The sequence below is a fragment of the Diceros bicornis genome, chromosome 6 (assembly GCF_020826845.1).
Source record: "Diceros bicornis minor isolate mBicDic1 chromosome 6, mDicBic1.mat.cur, whole genome shotgun sequence".
NCBI classification, from domain to species: domain Eukaryota; kingdom Metazoa; phylum Chordata; class Mammalia; order Perissodactyla; family Rhinocerotidae; genus Diceros; species Diceros bicornis.
Genome location: NC_080745.1, coordinates 53,825,967 through 53,849,744, shown reverse-complemented (window position 1 = coordinate 53,849,744; position 23,778 = coordinate 53,825,967). Strand labels below are relative to the sequence as shown.

The 23,778-nt window shown below is 36.6% G+C and overlaps 2 protein-coding genes across 3 annotated transcripts in view; one reads left to right on the top strand and one right to left on the bottom strand.

Annotated features, from left to right (window-relative positions):
* Positions 1 to 705: 705 nt before the first annotated feature.
* Positions 706 to 4,514, bottom strand: LOC131407213 (uncharacterized). Its single transcript, XM_058543461.1, has 2 exons — positions 3,848 to 4,514; positions 706 to 3,660 (listed from the first exon to the last, which is right to left on the bottom strand). The coding sequence occupies exons 1-2, from the start codon at positions 4,454 to 4,456 to the stop codon at positions 3,601 to 3,603; spliced, it is 669 nt and encodes a 222-aa protein (XP_058399444.1). The 5' UTR covers positions 4,457 to 4,514; the 3' UTR covers positions 706 to 3,600.
* Positions 4,361 to 23,778, top strand: part of ATAD1 (ATPase family AAA domain containing 1) — a 51,223-nt gene continuing 31,805 nt past the window's right edge. The window contains exons 1-4 of one of the 2 annotated variants that reach the window (XM_058543459.1): positions 4,361 to 4,439; positions 8,251 to 8,425; positions 18,957 to 19,055; positions 20,970 to 21,090. In XM_058543459.1, the coding sequence (XP_058399442.1) occupies positions 8,264 to 8,425; positions 18,957 to 19,055; positions 20,970 to 21,090 (382 nt within the window). In that variant the 5' untranslated portion in view covers positions 4,361 to 4,439; positions 8,251 to 8,263. Of the gene's footprint in view, positions 4,440 to 4,884; positions 5,148 to 8,250; positions 8,426 to 18,956; positions 19,056 to 20,969; positions 21,091 to 23,778 lie in introns of those variants that run through there. The other variant, XM_058543460.1, reaches the window with a different exon arrangement.

Below are 23,778 nucleotides of genomic sequence, written 5' to 3'. Positions count from 1 at the left end.
TCCATTTTAGTTTCACATATGCTTCAAGGTTACAAGTTATTCTGGCTAATAGAGAAACAAAGAGAGAAAAAAGGTTTTATGCAATCTTAATTTTTAAAACATGAAGCACCAGTGCACATTATTTTCCAAATACTTTCAAGGGCATTTTCCTAGAATCAGGTGAATGAGAGCAAGCAAGTGACCTACTTACAGCAAAAAATGCTTCAGGTTATAAAGGACGGGAAGCCAAGTGCATCCTGAAAACCACAGCATCTGGCCTTGTTTTATGCTTCGTCTATCAATCTGCTGTTACAGGAATTGAGAATTAATGTTTCAATGACTGTTTCTTCTATTTTGGCTGATGAATTCATATCTTTATTATTCTTACCCTATCTCTCCCATCTCCTTTCTCATTTAAAAAAAAAACACATGGAAGGGCATTTATGAAGGTCCCAAATGGATCTTAGGGAGATGACTCTTTCATCTATGCCTTAAAACTTTTGCTAATGAGGCTATAGTGTTAGACATCTTCCCAAGAAGTTCTGTGCCAATCAATCCTGATTTTCCACATATAGTATCACTTGAATAGTATATTTTCAGTACTATATTAAAGCTAAACAACAAAATAGTGCAGATTTAAAATAAATATCTAAGTTCTAGAAAATGTTTGATAGCATAAACTGTAAAAAATATACAATTGGCAGTAGTGGTTGAGAAAAAGGATTACATAGCAATTGAAGATGGTGGATTAGTACTACTCTGATAACATGAGAAAATTACATATACACTCATTTTTATATACACTCATTTTAATTATGTGTAAAATTTAAAAACATATAAACATGAACAGTAGATTTACAATATCTTCTCTGAACTTTGCAGTTGGGTCTTTTAGCTCTCTTTGCTTTTCATAGAATGGAACTCTCAATTCATCTTTCCACTTCTTCCAATCTGTTGAAACTTTAATTTTCCATTATTTTTGCCTTAGTTCCATCTTATTCTTTCTATTGGAGCTTCAAGCACTTAATCTTGGTCTTTCTCAGTGCTTTCATGGCTTCAGGTACAACTTTATTTAATTTAACTTGTCAAAATAATAATTAAGGTTATTCTTTTCTGATGAAATATTTTAAAAAGAACCAAGGTTACCAAGTGACTATTATACTAGCATAATTACTGTTATATAATTTTATCTATTTGTTGGAGTTTTGCTCTTTCTAAACCACTGTCAAGTGAATCATTTCTACCCAGCAAGGAATAGGGTCAGGTTTATTGTATTTACTTATCCAAAGATTTCAGATTTGTTTTTCCTTCCAGATTTTATTCTAAATCTCGTCATGGGGCTTTCTTGCTTTGATTTCTTGATGTATGCCAGCTGGCTTAATGGTTCAGCTGACCAGATAGGCTTTTTGGACTGGGGCAGTAGAGACTTTTGCAAAAATACATCTAAAATCATCACTGAGTGGGGCAGAGTTTCTCAAAGTGTGGCCCCAAACCACCTACATCCGAATCATCTCAGACACTCACTCAAAATGCAAATCCCTGGGCCAAAACTTGGGGCTGTTAAGTGGGAGCCTCTAAGGCTGGGACCTGGGAATCTGTATTTTGCCAAGTTGTCCAACACAACAGACTCACAATGAAATTTGAGAACCCCTAATCTAAGGAATCTCTTCCCCTTCAGGGTCCAGTGCATTGATTGACCTTGACTGCAGAGCAAACTAACCATACCCCCATCCAACTAACAAAAACAAAACAAAATTCAGTTCCATGTGGGGAGAACCGCCATAAACTGTTTTATGAGGCATTGGTTAAAAAAAAATTCTATAATAAATATAACAAGTATTTTTAATATCTCGATTCTACCAATTACAGAGGGAAGGCCCAGAAAGTCTACTTTAAATAATGTCATAATTTCCTGATTAATATTACACATAATGAATTATTCATTGAGCCCCTACTGTGGGCCAAACATGGCGTTTTGTGCTGCCAGGGATTATATAAAGCTATCCTGGGATGAAAAGCATATGTTCACTCTGCTCTATTCTGGAAGAACCTAGTTGATTTAGTGATTGCTGGAAATGAATGTGCATGGTATGTGGGAAGGCAGTAATTTGATGTCTTCGGGCCCAGACATAGGAAGCTTCCTAAGGATTTGCTAAATGAAAATTAGGTTCAAAAGGTATAAGTATAGGTACTTGGTTTATAGTCAAACCACTGGAAAAAGGATGAGCAAGCCACATTTATTTGGGGGCATGTAGACTCTTTATGGTCAGTCTTGATTATTTGATAATTTCCTTTCCTGTGCAGTCATACCTCAGGTATTAGGCAGAGGAATTGAGACGAGATGCAACCATATTGGGAGCTCCACCTCATTCTAGAGATCATTTAGGATGTCCCTAGTAGGGTGACCAGCTCCTCACAGTTTGCCTGAGACTTTCCCTGTTTTAACGTTGAAAATCCTATGTCCCAAAAACCCCCTTAATGTTAGACAAACTGGGTAGGTTGGTTACCTTTGTCCTTAGAGCAAGGCCAGGTCAGGTTCTTAGTTGACCCAGTTTCACTCAGTGAATGATGGAAATCCATTGCCATCTTGAATTCCTCAGCTCATTTTCCATATTGGTAGGTGTGGGCCCCAAAACCTAAAGTTTTTTCCTTCAGTAACCTCTACCTTTTAGCTCTGCCAAGGCAGGTTCCCATGAGCATCCTAAGCAATGACTCAGATTGAGGATAATCTCAGAGACCCAGTGGAGAGTCTTCTAACACTGCTAAGCACCCATGACTTGTGTTTTTTTGTAAACATCATCAAGGTCTCATAATCATCCTGTTCTCAAAGTTCTGTCTCATTGTCTAAATAATCAGTCTAGTATTCTCAAGCCTAGCTTCACAGCAATTTAAAAAAAAATTATATTATGAATGTAGACATGTACATAATGACATGGATGTAAAATATGAGCCACTTACACTATTAAATTCCATTCTGATTATTGTCAATAAACCCAATCATAGTTTTTAAACATTCACGAATCCTGTCATCCCATCCTTACCCTTTAAAGCCTTATGATTTTTGTCATTTCATGGTCTTACCTCCATCAAGTAGATTTTTAAATTTAACTGGTATTTAATTACTATCTCAAAGAGAAAATGTAAAGTGTAGAGTTTGATTTGATTTAGGATCCAATGAAATTTTGCCACTTATTAAGTACATGAACTTAGGAAAGTTTGTTTCTCTAGGCTTTAAAATGTGCTCATCTATAAAAACGAAGAAAACAGCTATTTGAGAGACTTGGCGGTTTTTTGAGGAATTTAGATTATAAATATGAAGCACATAGAAGCACATCGTCTGACACCTAGCAGACATTCAATTAACCGTAGCTATTATCCTTACCACAGTATCACAAGCTTCTAACAACGGTAGCATTCAGTAAATTCAACAATCAGGCTGCAGAATTTTAGCCATCGAAGATGACTGCCTAAAGCAGAAAGGCACAAACTGCCTTCCCAAGGAGGGTAGGGAGAGGAAGTCTCATTACTTCATAGTCTCACCGCCTCTATCTGAAGGAAGTGATGCTTCTTATATCTGGGGACAGTGTCTAATGTCACCTCGCCCCCTGGCAGTCTGTGTGTTCAGGAGGCGCTGGCTTTCAGGTTGGCTCTCTTGGGACCTCTTGGGTCACGTCTCTCTTTCTGGAAAGGGGAAGAGGTAAAAGAAAAAGGGAAGTCACCGAAATGCAAAACCTGTTACCAGATGTCCTATTCTGTCCTGACTACCGGGCCTGCTTGGGTGGGCTGCAGACTCGTTTCGCTTAAGGATTTTCAGGCGCCACCCCCAGGTGTTTGTCAGCGCAGGGATGGGGGAGGAGGGTGAGCTCACCCCAGAAACTGAAAGGCAGATGGCGAGGAGCGGAGGGTGGCCATGCGCGTCAGCGCTTTGGCTAAAGGACAGACGAACAGCAGCATGCTGGTTTGCACCGGAGGTTGAGGGGTGAGGGGCGGGAGTAAGGATCAAGCAAGAATCAGGAAGGAACTTGTTTGCGGGGGACAGCGCATTTCTTTGCACACTCAGGAAGGCTCCCTGATTTGTCAGTGTTGCGCCCGGAGCCCGCGAGCAGGGCAGGGACTTTATATGGGGCCTTAATTGGGGTCTTCCTCCATTCCATCTCTGAGATTCAGGAGCTAAACCCAGAGCCCTGGCGAATGCCGCAGGCAGACACATTGGCTTCGCGGAGAGCCTCAGCCCAGCAGACAGTACGTTACGGATCCGGTGCGCAACCTCCCTGCCCCGCAATCCCGCAACCGTATCTAAAACCCGGAAACGCTCCCTCTCCTCGCCGACGGCCGCGGGTCGCGCACGCTCAATGCGAGGGGGCGGGCCGCGGCGCCTCCGGAAGCGTTCTCTCCAGGCGGCGTTTGCTTCCTGTGTGAGGCTGGCCAAGAGCTCCTGGTGCCTCTGTTTCTGTCCCCAGGTGAGTTGCGGGTTCATGCTGGTCCTGGTGGGACGGGCGCCAGGTTCCGCTGAGCTCTTTTAGGGACCGGCTCGGATTTGGGAAGCCGAGCAGGAAAGGTCACCTCGCCTTCCTCCCACTCCCCATCTCCGTGCCGCCCCGCAGCTTCCCGCAGCCCTTGATATACAGCGGATTAACCTCCAAGGGCGTCCCGGGCCTCGCCTTGGCTTCCGGCCTTGCCTAGGCTCTTAGGTCACCGTTAGTCCTGCCCCCATAAGTTATGCCATTTCCGAGGGAATCTCTGTAGGCAGCCGGGTCACTGCGGGCGTTTGGGGTCGTCCCAGGCGACCTCAGAACTTGGGGTCCTAGGCGAAGGGGGCTGTATTGAATCCGGTCTAATTGTCGAACAGGCGCTGCTACGGCCTAGCGCGAAAGCGGAGGTGCTTGTGCAGTCCTGGGCACGGATGGTGATGTTAATAATAACCTGTCCTTTATGTGAAGGTTGGCAGGCGTGTTATAGGCTGTGTTCACAGGGCCTTGATGCCTGCGAAGCTGGGACTTTGGGATTGAGAAAAACTTTGTAAAGCATTGCAATGAATTAGGAGAGAAATACTATAGTATGAACACTCTGCTCTCGGTCCTTAACCTGTCAGTAAATTGCTCATTGGGTAGTATGATTTCAAAGTTTCCTATCCTGAAATGGAGAACTCTTTAAAATGAAACTATCAGGTATCATGTTTGCTTGACAAATAACTCTGAATTACAGTATTTTGCGATATTTCTTAGTTGTACATAGCATCATCTATGTTTATGTACGTATGTGTATTCATTTTGTTGATCCTAATGTTCATACAAGATTGAAATACGTTCCCTACTATTGTATGCACGTACAGCTTTTATTGTATATTCTGCTGTAGTGGTATTGTTACTGTAACGGCCTTACATTGCAGGTATATCAGTATCAAATGAATGATAGATGAGTGTACAATAAAGTGTATACAGTTACAGTCTACAGGTAGAAGTTTCAGCTTCATTTCAGGATTTTGAAATCAATTTAAAAGATGGACTACTGTTTTAGAAGTGGCCGTAGGTCTAGAGTACTGTATTACAGTTAATAATTTAAATATAGGAAAATATATGGTCAACAGAGGTTTTGTGTCTTGATATTTTTTATAGGATTAAAAATTATTATGTTGACTGGGATGTACAGGTATCAGCCCTAGTTGTTCATGTAGTTCGGTGAACATCCAGTAGATGGCAGTTTTATCACTACTAAACTCAAACTTTAAATCAATGAAAACGTTTTATTCAAATATCACTAGTTTTCACAGACTAAGTTACTAAGACCTTTATTTTGCCTATTGATGTATTTTCATCTATAAGTAATATCGCCACATAATGATACCACGTATTCCAACTGCATTTCCACATTTACTGTGTTGGAATAAAGGCTAGAGAAGTCAATTTTTCACTTCCTATCGAATATTGTTAACCCATCTTCAGGAATTCATGCTGATGGAAGAAAGCACACTTTGATTTGTTGCATGAGGAGAGATTTTAATAGGTGACTTCTCCCTAGCTACATTTTTTTTTTTTTTTTTTTGTGAGGAGATCAGCCCTGTGCTAACATCTGCCAATCCTCCTCTTTTTTTTTTTGCTGAGGAAGACGGCCCTGGGCTAACATCTGTGCCCATCTTCCTCCACTTTATATGGGACGCCGCCACAGCATGGCTTGCCAAGCAGTGCGTCGGTGCGCGCCCGGGATCCGAACCAGCGAACCCCGGGCCGCCGCAGCGGAGCGCGCGCACTTAACCGCTTGCGCCACCGGGCCGGCCCCTCCCTAGCTACATTTTTAAAAATATAATTAATATAATAACTGGACTGTGCGTTCCTTGAGTAAAGTAATTGTATCTTAGCCATTATTGTATACCCAGTATATAGTAGATATTATATATACATGGTCAACAAATGCTTTATTATATCAATTCAGTCACTTAACGTTCCTAGGCCAAAGTTTCTGAAATGAAGTGAAGACTTTCAATTATTTAATTGTTAAGTTTAAATTAAATAATGTACTGTTGTGAAGTGAATGGCTTCTAGCAATGGAGAAGTATGGGACCCTTGACTTTTCTTTTGGAAATCGTTCAAAAGTCTGCCGTCAAATCTGGAATGATTGAATGGGAAGTTTTTCTGCAGTTGCAACTTGTTGAACAGATCATTATTGAATAGCCTGTCTTGTATGTGACAATTATAAAGATGGATAAGATATAAATCCTGTTTATAAGGATTTAAACTCTAGTTGAGTAGAATAGATATCACCTAAGTTCAATAATAGGGCCAAATGAATAACATGGAGAATTAAGATGATCTGAAAGCCTTCATGGAGCACGTAAAGTTGGTTTTTGAAGTTTGGGTAGAATTTGATTAATCGTAGATGAATGAGGAGAAACGGCCCATCCAGGGTACCAGGCGACTTTGCTGGAGAGAAAATATATGTAGCATTTCAGATGCCAGTGACTCCAGCTTTTGAGAGTTCCTATTGAGAAGTGGTGAGAAGTAAAATGCTTAAAAGTTACTCTTTGATGCTGAATTAGGATAGTCAATACTTGGAAGTCCTAGAAATAAAGGGAAAGCTTTGGGGCCTTTTTGTTAGGGAGGAGTATATGGAGGGGAGATACCCAAGAGGAATTAAAAAATTGTTGGAGCTATTCCAGAGGGAGGGAAGTGAAGAAGATCTTTGAATAGTAGTAGTGAGAAGAGAAACAATAATTTTAGAGCTGGAAGGACCATAGGTATTAATCTGTGCAGTACCTAATTTTCACCTGTTGCTGAGCTATATGTACAAATTCTGATTTATTTATTTTCACATGAGTGAAAAATATATATTCTCCTTTTTCTTCGTATCACATACGACTCAGCACAGTTTTGTGCTATGAGAATATAATGGCATTATTTGAAGCTGAGATCCTGTCTTCCAAAATGTAATGCTCACATCATCCTCAACAAGCTTATTCTTCTGGGTAGTCATTGCCTTTGACAGGGGTGTGCATGCCTCCTATAAGCCTTAGTTGTGATCCGTGTAACTGCTCAGAGATATATGTAAAATAGGCACTTGGCCTCCTCTTTTCTTCTTTATCTTGGGTGAGTGCTGTGTTCTTGTGGTTCAGAAATTTTTGAAGATTCTGTTGCTTTGTATTTAGCTGCTTTGTTGGAAATGATAGCATGTTGTAAAAAAAAATTTAATGCCACTTGTTAATTGAGAGAATGGAATATTAAAATTTAAGCAGGGCTTGAAAACCTTTAAAAGTAAGTATGAGGAAAAAGCAGTTCAGTTCACAGTTTGAATTTCACTCAAAAATTACCTGGTATACATTACACGTAATGGAAGAAATTCTTACCATCACATTATACTGAGTATTTCATTGTTGGGCTGCCTTTCTTCAGTTGGATTATTGTTATTGTCATTATTTTTCTAGATTCTCTGAAATAGTTACTTAAAAACTGTTTAAAAGAGTAAATACCTTAAGATGTTTACTGCATTTTTCAAATAGAATTATTCTTTACTTAAATTACATGAGCTTTTAGGAAAGTTCATTAAAAATTCTAATAAATAAACAGTTTCTGATCTGTTTCTTCAGTTCCCAAGGGAAGCTTAAGAAGTGTTTGTTTACTTAACATTTAAAAATCTATTTCTTCTTAAAATTTTTTAAGGTAGGTCATGTTGAATTTTATTAGAAGTTAGTTTTTCTTGCTTAGTTTAAGCTACTTATCAGTCTCTCAGTTTTAATGAATCTAGTTATTACCTAGTGACATTTCTGTTTGTTTTTTTAAGGTTAACCATCAAGATGGTGCATGCTGAAGCCTTTTCTCGTCCCTTGAGTCGGAATGAAGTTGTTGGTTTAATTTTTCGTTTGACAATATTTGGTGCAGTAACATACTTTACAATCAAATGGATGGTAGATGCAATTGATCCAACCAGAAAGCAAAAAGTAGAAGCCCAGAAACAGGTATGATTAAAATGTTTGAGGATCATTTTTCTTCCAGCTAGCAAAGATTTTTCTTTAAAACTAAGGATATAGTAGAGTTATAAATTATGAGAAGTTCTGTGAGACCCACATGAAAATGTATTTTTATGTCATATTTAATTTCATTATTCCTAAAGAAGTATTTGTTTCTCAAATCCTTTTTGACTATGTAAGCATCTTATCAGAAGAAAAATTGATGAAGAATAAAAACTTTATAGTATTTTGTTGTAAACATCTTCATTAGAATATTTTTGTCAGCTTATAAATGAAGGAATCTAAGTAAAATTTTTCAACAGACTATAAACAAAAAAATGTATCATTAGTAATGGTATACATTTTGCTTTGTATGACGTTTGAAATGTGGATAATACTGACAATCTGTCAGTCTTAGACTTGCAAAGTACACTAATTTCTAATTAAAGAATTGCTAAAGGATGTTATTGTTAATATAAGTTTTAGTTTTTATTTTTTCAGCTACTGCCTGTTATGATCATTTCCTTATTACGATGATATGTTTGTTTTGGTTTTTATTCTTCCTCAAAAAATATAAGCTTATAGGAGTCCTTCAAATTTTTCTTGCTGTTTGAGGACAAGATGTTCATATTCATGGATTTTTAGATTTCTTCAGTGAGTTGTGACATTGATGCATTCAGTAAACATTTATTGAGTTCATAACAAATGCTTGGTGCCAAAGTTGAAAGATGAATAAATTTTGCTCTTTCAAAATGCTGTAGGCTAGTGTGGGAAACTGAGATGTAAATAAATGACTGCTTTACAGTGCTGTGCACAGCTCTTAAGTCAGTGAAAACCACAGTTTCATAAATACTGCTTACTGTATATATCTGAAAAGCAATTTGGAGTCGTGAGTTTGTTCCCTGAATTTTATTGTAAAATAGTTGACTCGGGGTCTAGTTATATCACCATGTTAGTCAGTTCATAACTCTCTAGGAAGTATGACCAGTTTGGTTTTTTTTTTAATTAATTTGAGTATACCCATGTGTCAACCCTAAGTGCAGCTTTTTTACCCCACCTGAATCGTGGAAGTCAGTCCATGTCTGAGGTCAAAATATTAATAAGTCATATTTTCAGAACTTGTAAAAGCAGAGATGTGACTTTTAAACAGGGAATTTTGTCATTTATTTTCTTGGCTTCTAAGAGCTCTGGAACACTTACGTGCAGAAGACATGTAGAAAGCCAAATATAGATATTTCAGTAATATTTGAGTGGATTGTTGTCATTAAGACTTTATTGAAAATGATATGTATAGTATTGTTCTAAATATCAGGTACATGAAGTATTAGACACCACGTGTGTTCTCATAGTGCCCATGGTAGGGAGAAAAGACTTGTCCATGATAATATAAATTATGATAGTAAGTAGCATATCCTAAGTGCCTAAAGAGTGGTATAGACAGAAACTGTGGCATTTAGAGGAAGTATTCACCAATGATTGAGGCAGTTGAGGATGGCTTCATTAAAGAGCTTGGCCTCTAGAAAAGGCAAGGGCAATTTTAAGTAGAAAGAAAATCATAAACAGAGTCATAATGGGCGTAGGAATAATAAGACCTGTTAAAGGAACAGTAAATAGACTAGTCGTGTTGGAGTAGAGGGTTTATGCAACTAACTAGTAGAACTTGGAGGGAGAGATAAAGGACTAAATGATAAAGGACCCAGAGTATAAAGTCAAAGAACAAAGCTAACTTCTTTTTCCTTACTCAGTCCTTATAATGTTTCATTGGGTGGATAGAGGCTAATAAATGCCACAGCATTTGAAATGTCCATCATCAACTGAGAAGGAAGCATGCTTTTTGCTTGGCCAGGGGCTATAGCTTCTCTGTTATTCTTCCTCTTTTCCTTCCTTGCTTCCCTGGCCAACTGTTGAAATATGCTATTGGCCAGTTGATCTTCTATATAGGGAGTGGTAAACCATTAAAGATTTTTGAGTGGGTGGATGCTATGCAAAGCAGTGTTTTAAGGATAATTCACCTTAGAGTAGTATATAGCAGGAATTGGAGTCAGGGAGACTGGAACCAAGATCTGTTCTTTATAGACTGCAGTAGTCCTGGCAAAGACCTAGAATAAGGGGGTAGCAAAAGGAATGGAATGAGTGAAATAGACTGATAAGAATGAGTGCTGGAGGACTTTGTGATGAAATGGGAAAAGAAAAAGGACATCTTACAGATGAATCCAAGATTTGTCAGGAGTCCTCAAAGACTCACAGTGCCTTGTGTGTGTGTGTGTGTGTGTGAGGAAGATCAGCCCTGAGCTAACATCCGTTGCCAATCCTCCTCTTTTTTGCTGAGGAAGATTGGCCCTGGGCTAACATCCATGCCCATCTTCCTCTACTTTATATGGGACGCCACCACAGCATGGCTTGACAAGCGGTGAGTTGATCTGCGCCTGGGATCCAAACCGGCGAACCCTGGGCTGCTTAAGTGGAGCGCGCAAACTTAACCACTATGCCTCTGGGCTGGCCCCTCGTAGTGTCTTTTATAGGGGTTTAGAAACTGGTAGATAGGGCAGGTTTATGGGAAAGATGACATTTGATTTGGGCATATTGAATTTGTGTTGGTGGTAGGAATTCAGAGGAAAATGTTTATCTAGCAGTTGAAATTGTGGATCTAAATCTCAGAAAAAAGGTCAATCTTTAGAGGTTCCTTATCAGATGTTCACATGTAGTTAGACTCAAAACTCATTTTGAGCTGTGAGTCTCACTGGGATGGGGTAGGCCCCAGCATTATTCCTGTGTAGATATGTATCATTTGTGGAGTTTTCTCCAAACCACTCCTCCACTTTCCTCCTACAACCATCAAGATTTATATATTCAAATGTTTGTTAAGAGCTTCTTATGTAATTGTCACTGTGATAGATGGATCATATTGAGAGTGATGAGGTCTCTAAAGGAGATGTTATAAAACATCATAAATAGTAGGCTGAAGAGTAAGCCTTCATTTAGGGAATGGGAAGATGATGTGAAGCCAGTGGAGAATGAATAGGTCAGTATGGGTAATTAGGTACCTGGAATGACCTTCCTGCTGAAAACAATTAAACAATCTAGATAAAATATTTTTTCAAATCTTCTTAAAGGCATTCATGAGCTAGTAAGAAATTCAGATTAAAAACTTAAGGCAAAAATTCAGAAAGGTAAGATGAGCTTAATGGCCAGCTTTCACATTGGGGGAATTTGCTGGACCTACTGAGTTTGAGCTTCTGTTTATATGACCCAGAGGAGCTTAGGATACAAAGCACAGGACCAATCCAAGATAGAGAGTCTCAGAGACTATACTTCCGTAAATCTTTGACCCCTTTGTAAGTATTTCAGCTGAAGACAAAGATGTAAGAATGGTTTAAAAGAGAAATTTAAGCCATACTAGTTGAGGTGACATTTATAAAGTGTAGATACAGAGAGGTTGAAAATAAAAGGATGGTAAATGCATATACAACACAAATACAAAGAGAAAGCTGTTTGAACAAAAGTAAACTTTAAGGCAAACATATTATTAGAGAAAATGAAGTTCACTACAGAATGATTAAAGATTTAATTCACCAAGAAATATAACATTTATGTGCATCTATTAATGTAGCCTCAAAAATATATAAAGCAAAAAATTGATAGAACTACAGAGAGAAATAACATATCCATCATCATGGTAGGAGGTTTTTAACATTTCTTTCAATAATTGATAGATGAAACATTTCTTACAAATCGGTAAGGATGTGGAAGATTTAAACACATAACAAACTGTATCTAGTGGCCATGTACAGTATATTGTACCCAAAACAAATGCAGAGTACATATCTCAAGCACACATGTAAGATTTGTGAAATTGAATCAAATGCTAGATATAAAGCAAAATCTCAAGTTTCACAGCACTGATAACATACTTATTACATTCCCTGGCTACAGTGCAGTACAGTAAGATCATTAGAAATATCTAACAAGTTTGGAAAGTGGGAAACATTTCTAAAGAACTCCTAGGTAAAAAAAAATAATATAAATTAGAAAATATTTATGATTGAGTTAAAATATTAGGTAGTATTTTGAGAGAAATTTATAGCCTCAAGTATTTATATTAGAAAAGAAGGTAGAAAATTAATAAAGTAAATATCCAACTTAAGCTGGACGAAAGATTTTTAATAATAAACCCATAGATAATGAAAGAATAGAAATAATAAAGATAAGATAAATTAATAGAAAACAATATACAATAGAGAATAGAAATATAGAGAATGAGTACACAATAGAGAAAATCAGTAAAACCAAAAGTTGGTTATTTGAAAAGGCTAATAAAATTGACACTTTTGTAAAACCAATCAAGAAAAAAATGAAGCTACCAATAAATATTACCAGGAATGATAAAGAAGACATTAAAAATAAGGACAGTTAATAACTGTGTCAATAAATTTGAAAACCTAGATGATATGGACAAACTCTTAGAAAAATATGAATTACTGTAACTGATATAAGAATTAGAATACATGAATAATTAGTCCCATAACTATGAAATAAATTAATATTGGAAATATATTTCCATAAAGAAAATTTTAGGCCCATAGAATTTTACTGGCAAATTCTAGCAACATTTAAGGAACAAATTAATAACAATTTTATACAAACTCCTTCAGAGTGTAGAGAAAGAGGGAACACTCACCAAACCATTTTATGAGGGTAACATAACAACGATTCCAAAATTTATAATGGGCTGTAACTTATCTCATGTGTAAATGAATGTAAAAATCTTAAAAAAAATATTAGCAAACTGAATCCAGCAGTGTACAAAAAAATAATATATTATGACTGGTTAGATTTATCCCAGGAATTAAAGGTCGGCTTCATTTGAGGGGAAAAAAAAATCAATATAATGTTCTATATTAACAGGTTAAAGGACAAAACTGTAATTATCTCAACAAATGTAGAAAAAATCTTTGTTAAAATTAAACATTCATTCTTGATTTTTATAAGAGCTCTTAGTAAAATAGGGGTAGAAGATAATATCTTTAACCTGATAAAATGAATTTACTACAGGAAACATACTTCATGGTAAAAAATTGAAACATTTCATTTATGATTAGGAGCAAGTCAGAGGAGCCTGTTGTCATTGCTTCTTTTAACATTTTATGGATTATTAGCCAATGCATACGTCAAGAAAAAAGCTAAGAGGTAGAAGGATTGGAAAAGAAGAAACTAAACAGTCATTGTTCATAGATAATGTGATAATCTACATAGATCATCTATAAGAAAGTCTACAGATAAACTATCAGGGTTAATAAGAGTTTAAGCGCTGCTGAATACAAAATCAATATATAAAAATCAACTGTATTTCTCTATACCCACCACAGTTAGAAAATGCAATTTTAAAAAGATGCTATTGGGGCCGACTCTGTGGCATAGTGGTTAAGTTCCATGCACTCCGCTTTGGTAGCCTAGGTTCACTCCCCGGGCACAGACCTGTACCACTCCTCAGCGGCCATGCTATGGCGGCGACCCACATACAAAATAGAGGAAGATGGGCACAAATGTTAGCTCGGACAATCTTCTTCAGGGGAAAAAAAAAAAAATACCAGCAAGCTTTTTTTTGTTTGTTGTATTTTTTTCTAAAATTTATATGGAAGAATACGAGTTTATGAATAGGCTAGACACTCCTGAAAAACAAGACGTGTGTGTATTGGGGGAGACAGGATTTGCCTTAATTTATATCAAGACTTATGATAAAGCTACAGTTATTAAAGCAGTGTACTATTGGCATGGGGATGGATTGGCAAATTTAGCAGAATAGAGTTCAGAAACAGACCTACACATAATATGGAAACTTGATGTATGGCAGAACTGACTTTGCCTTGTAGATTATTGGAGAAAGGATGGACTTTTCAATAGATGATACTTAGACAATTGGTTCTAAATGGGAGGGAATAAAATTTGGTTTCTACTTGATACCATACACAATAATCTCTTCCATGGATTAAAGACTTAAATTTATTCATATTACAAGTATTTATTGAGCACCTCCTCTATGGTTCTTTATACCACATCTGTATATTTTAAAGATATCCTTTTTATCTACCCAATTTTAATAAAAGCACGTAAAAAAATGGCCGGAGGAGTAGGAATATAACCAGAATAATGTAAGGTATTGGTACCAGTCTTTACCACCCCAACACACGTGAAGTATACAAAACACTGCAGACTGTAATAGTGGTTCACTGTATCGGTGATTTTCATCTGGAAGGCATACATCTGAAATATCAGAATTTGGGGAAGTTGGTGGGATGTTGAATATAATTTAAAAAGCCCCTCCTCAAATTCTCTCTGATTATCTGGAAAAATCACTTGTGTAAAGTCACCAAAACCAAAGGAAAAGAAGGTTGCAAAAGAGATTTGGTTGTAAATGTTGTATTATAGAATGATTCCGGAGAAAAGGAGGTCATGAGGTATGTGATCGAGGAAAGCCATCAGTGAGTTTAGTGAAATCATTAATCTTGGAGATAGCTATTTCCATTCATTGGGGATCGCCAGTGTGATTTGGAGTAAAAGAACATGGCCATTCCAGAGTTTGCTAGGGGAAAGGTAAAGAAGAAAAGGGAAAAGACTAGCAGAGAAGGAGGAGGTGGAGAGTTGCTGCCAAAGAGGATGGAGGTAGGTCCCAGAGGAACCAGGAGGGGTTGACATCAGTAGTTACAGGAACTTTTTAAAATAGGGTTCATTGTTTATTATCAATGAAGGGGAGAGATTATAACTAAATGCCAATGGGAGTGGAGGACGTTTGGGGCCTGCTGAGGTAAATATGTGATCAGTGTTTAATGAGATAAATCACCGTGGATTATGGAACATTAGGACGTAGTTGAAGAAAGCATGAGCTTATTGGGAACTCAATTGTTTTGTTTTTATTAACTTTTCGAGCATTTCTCAGCAACTTAGTGGTAGATGTGAATGGTAGTGCTGAACCAGCATAGAGGATAGGGCTTACTGGTTTAACAAGAAGTGTAAGGAGTTCTAAAGTTCTACAGAAGACATTGTTGAAATAATGACCCATCATCCAGGCCATTTAGGAAGTCAAATATTGCCAGATGGGGGATAATTTAGTTGGAGTATAGAAAGGAATTAAGGAATTAGAGTACACACTGAGGGCAAAGAACAGGTGTGAATGTGGGAAAGGAGGAAAGTATGACTTCTGTGGTCACAAAGGAAGAGCACTGAATATAAAAGCTTAGGTTTGAGGTTAACAGATAATCAGTGAGCTTCGTGTGAGTTTTAAAGCAGTGCAGTTTTGAGATGAAAGGTTAAGGATGACAGGTGTATTCAAATCAGCAACAGTAACCTAGAAGTAGTCTTATGTTTAGATTAAACAGGATATTTATAAATAATTTCTAGCCTGAAGCCAGGAAAACTTCCAGCCTGGTGAAATGTGGGACATTTAATTGGTAATGAGAGAGAGGATGGTTTCAGCAGAGTGTTTTACAGGGACAGGGATTTTCTGGGCACATGCTGATGCTTGGATCATATTTAGATGTAATAGAAGAGTTTTGATAGGTATGTCTGTGATGGAAAGGTGGGTTGGCTTAATTGGGATGTAGAAAAACAGGGAATATCTAGGTGTACTCGAGGAGCTTCAAGTACGGGATAAATAACTTAATGCTTGACCTGTACTGGGCATTTTTAAATACAATATTTTGTTTAGCCTATTAATTAGACTATATAATATTCCTGAGATTGTAGTTTAGTTCTCAAAGGCCAGGAAAGATTTACTACTGAGAATTCTTCATATGTATGAAGGTCATATACTGTGAATTTAGTTATTTAACTTAATGTCTTCCTATTTTTTGTCCTATCATTATGCTGTAGTCTTGGTAAGCTCAGGTAATGCCAATTCCTAGCTATGTAATCTTGGAAGTTCTTTTAACTTCTCTGACCCTTGAGTTCCTCATCTGAAAAATGAGAAGAATAATAACTACTTCTTAGGATGGTTTTAAGGGTTAACTATAAACTACCCAGCACAGTGCCAGGCATGTGGCAGGTGCTCAATAGATGTTCATTTCTTTTCTGTCAGTGGTGTTAATGCAACCTAAAGACATTGTTAAATGGGACTGCTGTTGTGGGGAAATCGATTCTAAGTAAACTTGACTATAGTGTTTTCTGTCTCTATAAAGTAAACAGCATAGTTGATATATATATATCTTTTTTTTTTTTTGAGGAAAATTGGCCCTGAGCTAACGTCTGTTGCCAATCCTCCTCTTTTTCTTTTTTTTTCTCCCCAAAGCCCCAGTACATAGTTGTATATCCTAATTGTAGGTCCTTCTAGTTCTATGTGAGACACCGCCTCAGCAGTGCTTGATGAGCGGTGAGTAGGTCCATGCCCAGGATCCGAACCAGTGAACTGTGGGCCGTTGAAGCGTAACGCATGCACTTAACCGCTCTGCCACTGGGACAGCCCCGATAATTTTTATTTAGGAAATCCCAGGTATAAATAAAGATTGTTATTATTTAAAGCAGGAGGCCATTGTGGCCTGAAATTTTAAGGGCAACTAGTTAATGGAGAATAAAGCAGGATTTCTCAACTCCAAACTGTTTACTTTGGGCCAGATAATTTGGGAGTGGGGACGGTAGGGGGCAGGCTATCCTGTGCCTTCTAGAACGTTTAGCAGCATCCCTGTCTCTGCTGACGAGATACCAGTAGCAGCCTCCCCACCACCCAAGTTGTGACAACCAAAAGTATTTGCAGACATTGCCACATGTCCCCTGGGAAGCAAAATCACCCCTGGTTGAGAACCACTGTTTCAGAGCATGGCCTAAAAAGAACACATGTGGGATGGCTTCACATTTAGAGAAGCATAATGAAAAAGAAGAGTAAATTTAATGTTATTATAGATACTAAAATAGGATACCTTTCATAGCTGACACATATTAAAGTCAGTGAAAGAGAAGATGTTTACAAGAAAGGGATAAAAGAAACTAGAAAAGGCTACTTTATCCATTGATTGGGTAATTTTACGGGGGGGTAACTAGGAAAAATGATGTGGTTCATAGCACTTTTAAAAAACTGCTATATTACTGGGATATGATCAACACACATTTATCCTAATCCTCTAACCAATCTATAACTATAATGCTGTGTGATGTAAATTTTGTTTCAGAGCAGCGATACCCCTGGCACACAGCAAGATCTTATATAATCAAAAGTATTTTAGGAAAATGTAACAACAAAAATTTAGGTAAATATGATTTACCAGAACACTGTCATTTCTCAAAATGTTCACTTAATTGAAATTTGGATATGTTATCTATAGATTTTTAAAGACTGTTTAGTGGTCACAAACTCCCATCTTATAATTGAGGAAACCAAGGTAATCTGTTTAGTGGTTAGAGTATGGGCTCTAGAGTTGGGCTGCCTGGATTCGTATGTTGCCTCTTCCATTTGCTAACTTTTAACCTAAGGCAAATTACTTAATCTGAGCTGAGCTTCAGTGTCTTTTTCTGTAATGGGGAAGAATTGTATCTACTTCACAGGATCACTTTGAGGATTCAATGAGTTGATTCATTTACAGGATTTTGGCATAATATTTGGCATACTCGGTGAATGTTTATCATTATTATCATTCTTTTTTTTTTCTTTTGTGAGGAAGATCAGCCCTGAGCTAACATCCGTGCCAATCCTCCTCTTTTTGCTGAGGAAGACTGGCCCTGAGCTAACATCCATGCTGATCTTCCTCCACTTTATGTGGGATGCCGCCACAGCATGGCCTGACAAGTGGTGCTTTAGTGCGCGCCCAGGATCTGAACTCAGGCCGCCAGCAGCAGAGCGCGTGCGCTTAACCACTACGCCACAGGGCCAGCCCCATTATTATCATTATTTTTATTTTAATCAAAAGCTTTGTTGCATTGCTGGAGCTCATAGGTTTAAGGATAGTTTTGCCCTGCTCTAAAAGTATATGCAAGTATACTTTTAATTCAGAATTATTTTTGTTATCTCTGGTTGTCTAGCCCCAGGAATTGACTTTAAATAAAAAGGACAGCATCTCAGAACAATTTGAAATTAGATAGATATGGACACTCGTTGTAGATACCTGGTAATTTGAAGAAAGTTAGGCACCTGTTTTCAGATACTTTGTTAATTTAAGGAAGGAAACTCCAGTTGTCCATTTCTTGATATCCTTAACTCCTCAGTCTTTCATCTTGAAGTTTCACCTGCACCTGTCATGATGATCCTGCTAGGAAAGAGGACTCAGGTTGGACCCTAGAGTCTCACTGGAGCAATTCGAGGCCCTATATATATCTCTACAATCATGTACCCTATTTTCTCATTTCGCAAGAGCTGATTGCCCTGGTTTCTGTGGACTAGACCCTCAAATCTTTTCTTTACCTAAGAAAGTCTTACAATTGGGAAGGGTAAGATCAAGGAGCCTAGAATATCCCTGGATAATTCTGTATGTCCGTTCCTCTTTAGACTTCACAGATACCTGTTTTGAAGGCCTAGTATCTAAATATCAAACTAAAAGAGGTTGCTTTTTTTTCTTTCTAGGCAGAAAAATTGATGAAGCAAATTGGTGTGAAAAATGTGAAACTTTCAGAATATGAAATGAGTATTGCTGCTCATCTAGTAGATCCTCTTAACATGCATGTATGTATCTTTAATCTTAAGATTTTTTTTATCTAGCATTTTGTGTCAAGAGTCCTGAAGACCGCGAGCAGGTGTGATGATTCTCTAGGAACAGTCACAGGATTCAGCATAGTCGTACTCACAAATATGATTTATTACAGCAAAAGGATACAAGGCAAAATCAGCAAAGGAGGAGGGACATGAGATGAAGTCTGGAGGAAATCACATACAAGCTTCCTAGAGTCTTCTAGCAAAGTCACACAGGATGCACTTAATTCCTCCAGCAATGAGTTGTGGGAACATGTGTAAAATGCTGTCCATCAGGGAAACTTGTTAGAGACTTAATGCCCAGGGTTTTAATTGGGACTGGTCCTGTAGACTCTGTCTTCCTAACATCTACCAAAATTCTAGACTCCCAGGAGGAAAACAGGTATCCATCATAAACCATATTGTTTGCACAGTTTAGGCACAGTGAGCTGTTTTTATAAGGGACTGGTGAGAACTCTCCCAAAATTGAAGTTCCCATACTCCAGCCAAGGGCCAGCCTTGTAAGCAGGTCTTTCTAAGAATAATATAGTCTCAGGCCTGCTATGTTTGCTTTTTCTGTGCACATTTGTTTAGTTAATCTTATACTTTTAGATATTTACCTTTGTGGCATATAAAATGTACTCTTTTAAGTCATGTGGATATTTGACTTGGAGTTTAAATCTAGATTTTTATATTAAGGTATGGTAAACACCACCAGATTCTGAATCCCAGTTTTTCCATTCATGCAAGTTATTTTCTCTGAGTCTAATTCCCTCCTGTATAATCCAGGGACAATGTAATACCTGCTGTACTTACTTCAAAGGATTATTTTGAGGATCAGAGAAATGTAATTTATAAACTCTAAAATCCTATATGAATATTTTGTAACAACAGGTATAAATAAGTGAAGAGAGTAAAATATGATATCCATATCTCCACATCTAGAAAATAAAAATCTGCAATGTCTGTTAACATCTGTGTACACAGAGACATACATGCCTCCCAGAATTAATCCTCCATTTGAATTTGATTTATAAATTTACAATGGTGCTTTCTTGAGGCCCTACCTATATTCATGCCTGAGTAAGCCTGTACTAACACTCAGTTTTTTGTCATAGCTACAGTGAAAGTAGGTGATGATTTTTTTCAGATTTGGCTGTGATTTTTCACTTTTTTTTTTTTAAGTGGTAAAGAAAGTAAATCTGTTGTAAATATTACTTCTGACTGGCCCCACCTCCAGCCATTTTACTCTACCAGATTAGAGCTAGATTGTTGAGGATTTTTTTTTAGGTCTTTTTCAGTTAGTTTATTTCCAAAAAAAACTTTTTTAACTTGAGTCACAAGGCTTTAAAATACACAAGCTGTGTCTATTTTGAAAGCATGTAGTATCTCCTATTTACTGTTTGTTAAGACATAAGTTTTGGCACAGTTTTACTTTTGATTAATAAAATTCAGAAGTCTAGTTTGATGTGTATGGACATTATTTCTAAAATTCGTTACTATTTTATTTGACAGCATCGTATATGAATTAGGCACACTCCTGGTGAGTTCTTCCCCATCAGCCAGCGCTGAATTATCTGTGTAGCTGGTTCTCAGTATTCTTGGCTGAGTATTTCCCCCTCTTAAATGGAGTGACTTTAGCTTATTAAATCCTGCAGAATTTTGAGTGCTGGGCCTAGTACTTTTTTTTTTTTAATAGTAGGTTGTTGACTATTAAATTCCTTTTTGCAGTTTCATAACAGTTTAATAATTTCCTTATTGCTATGAAAAGTCTTTACTCACGTTATTATATCATTTTAATCTTTCATTATGTATAATTATCTGATTAAGGTTTGCCATTTGGGGGATTTTTTTACTTCAGTGAGTATACGTTAGTTGTAAAATTTGTGTTGACCTTTCTTTTTCCAGGTTACTTGGAGTGATATAGCAGGTTTAGATGATGTCATTACAGATCTGAAAGACACAGTCATCTTACCTATCAAAAAAAAGCATTTGTTTGAAAATTCCAGGCTTTTGCAGCCTCCAAAAGGTATGGTAAAAGTTTATATTTGCTAACGCATTAAAAATCTAGAAAACATTGAAACTTTCTGCCATTATAGAATTTGATGTTTTTGAAACTTGATTTTCAAGAGAATGCTGAGATCCAGTGAACTGTTTTATAAATAATAGTTTTAAAATAATTGCTCATTCTTTAGCTTCTCAAATTTAGATAAATTTTTTTCCCTGTAGTTACATGTCAAAATAATCCTTTTATTTCAAACTCGTTTTTATTACTTCCAACTAAATGAAATTTGGGAAATCAAGGTTAAAAGAAAAATCCAAAGTCACAATATGGGGTTTTTGTTTTCAAGATAAGACTTCTTTTTGTTGTTTGACAATTCTAGTCATTTTTTTTCCTCTTAGTAATCTTAACTATTTTTAGATTGCAGTGATTTTTTTGCAGGAAATATTGAACTACAAATGAACTAGAAATTAAATACTACTTATTTTTAAGGGAAACTTCCTATTCCTGGATTGTAATCACTTTGAAAGCCTTAGAACACAAGAATTGAGAGTGCTTATGACTGCATCCTTAAATATAATACTTTTATTCTTGTTCATTCAAATATTAATTATATTTAAGGCTTGTTAAAGGTGATTCAGATGGAGCTTACATGATAATTGACAAATAAATACAGGTGTTACCGTGGCTTTCAGATACAAATGCTGTAGGGTAGCTTATTTATTTCCATCTGGTGGAAATAAATTTTTAGATTTTTGGAAGTATCAGAATAGTTCTATATATAAGTTGTGGTTGCTTATAATCTTACTAGTTTTGCAGCAGTGTCATCAGTGCATTAATTCATATTTCAAAGGTAATTGAAGCCAATACCTGTGCATTTTTATAAAGTAGATGATTTTTGTTTCTGATAGAGGATGACAATTATTGCCAAAAATGACATGTTCTTTTTATTAATTAAAACAACAAAACTGTTTATTATGTATTTCTTTTTATTTTCTGAAACAACAAAGTGGGTTTTTCTTTCTAACAAAAAGCATTTAGTTTATTTTGATTTTTTTTCCCCCCCAAAGAAAATTTCAATTTATCTGAGCCCAGATCAAAAGAGCAAGGTGAAAGTTGGATTATTTAGTTAAGTTCTTTACTGTTCTCTTCCAGGTTATTTGTAGTCTGAACAAAAAAAAACTTTTGTGAATTTCATGACTGGATTTCACAATGTTAGTGAATTTAGGAAAGTAAAATGTTTTTTATATACTTTTAGGGAAAGCTCGTTTTCTCATCAGCAATGTCTTAGTCCAGGTAATTGAGTGACCCCATCAGTTGGACTTGGTTTAAAGCCCTGATTAGCATAGCAGATACAGAATTATGAGAGGATACCTGTTATGTCTAAATCTGCTTATTTGAAAGCATTATCCAAAACTGGAGGTGGTTCCTATGTGTATTTTAAATTTAAGTTACATGAGTATCTCCTGATTATTACTATTTGAGCTTTTTCAGCTTTGCATTTTTGGAAAATTTTTTACCAAGAACAAAAGTTTGAAAAATCATTTTGACCTTCAGCATTAATTGGATATTAGTGTATAGAAGCAGAGTATAAAATCAGTTGCATAATAACATAGTTGTTCCGTTTTTGGACTGGAAATAGGTTACCTGGGTTAGAGTCATTGCTTTACTTCAGTTTTATATTATCCCTGGACAGTTCATTGCTGTCTAAGCTGAAAGAGATTACTGCCTCAGAGATGACAAAAAGAAGATTAGAGAATGACTTGTTATGTACTATCCATGCAGCATGTGAGATCATACTTAACTAGTAAGATCACATAGGATATAAATTTGGAGCTATTATGCCGCTAATTGGTTATAAGAACATGCCATAAAATATTGATGGTTGTATAAAAAAAAGGAACCCTTTTTTCCCCAAACATTTAAAAGAGTTAAAAATTCCATTTGAATACTATATGGCTCCCTCTATAAACTCTGAATTCGGTAATCATTTTGGCACATAAGTTTTATGTGAATTTCGTCATATTCCATGTTTTGGTGCATTCTTAAAAATGTAGATAACCTAAGAAAAATATATTTTGAAAAATTGATTTTCTCAGGCCATGAAGTCCTACATTTCCCCCCTCTTGAGTGCTTTATATTTAAATAGATTTAATTTTTACAGATATTTATTTTTCCATCATTTGGACAAAATTTTTATTAAAGCTTGAAAGTCAATAAACTAGTCTAAAAAAGAAAGAAAGAAAAATTGGTCATTAATAAGGTAATATATTTGTCACTAATGAGGATTATCTCTAATTTGGATCTGTTTGTCCTGATACCTTTATCTTAAATCTTTTATGTGCCTGCAGTACTTATGAAGTAAAGCCCCTATCAAAAACATTCATCTTAAAAAGGGCTTTGAATTTTTAAGCCTTTACAAAGCACAAGCTAAATACCGTTTTTATTTTGTTGAAAATGGTTATAAAAGTATCAGACTAAGCTCAAAAAACTAGTTAAAAGATTGCAAAACTAATCATTAAAGCCAAATGCCCCACATTCATTTGCAGAACCACTCATTCACCACCCTTCATAAGTATTAACACTGTGGAGTTCACTTCAACAAAGGATATCGAAAAGGTGCCGCTTTCAAATAACATTGCTAGACCCACTGATAACACGTCAAATGAGACAACATGGATCTTAGTGAAACTTAACATGGGGAGAAATGGGGAT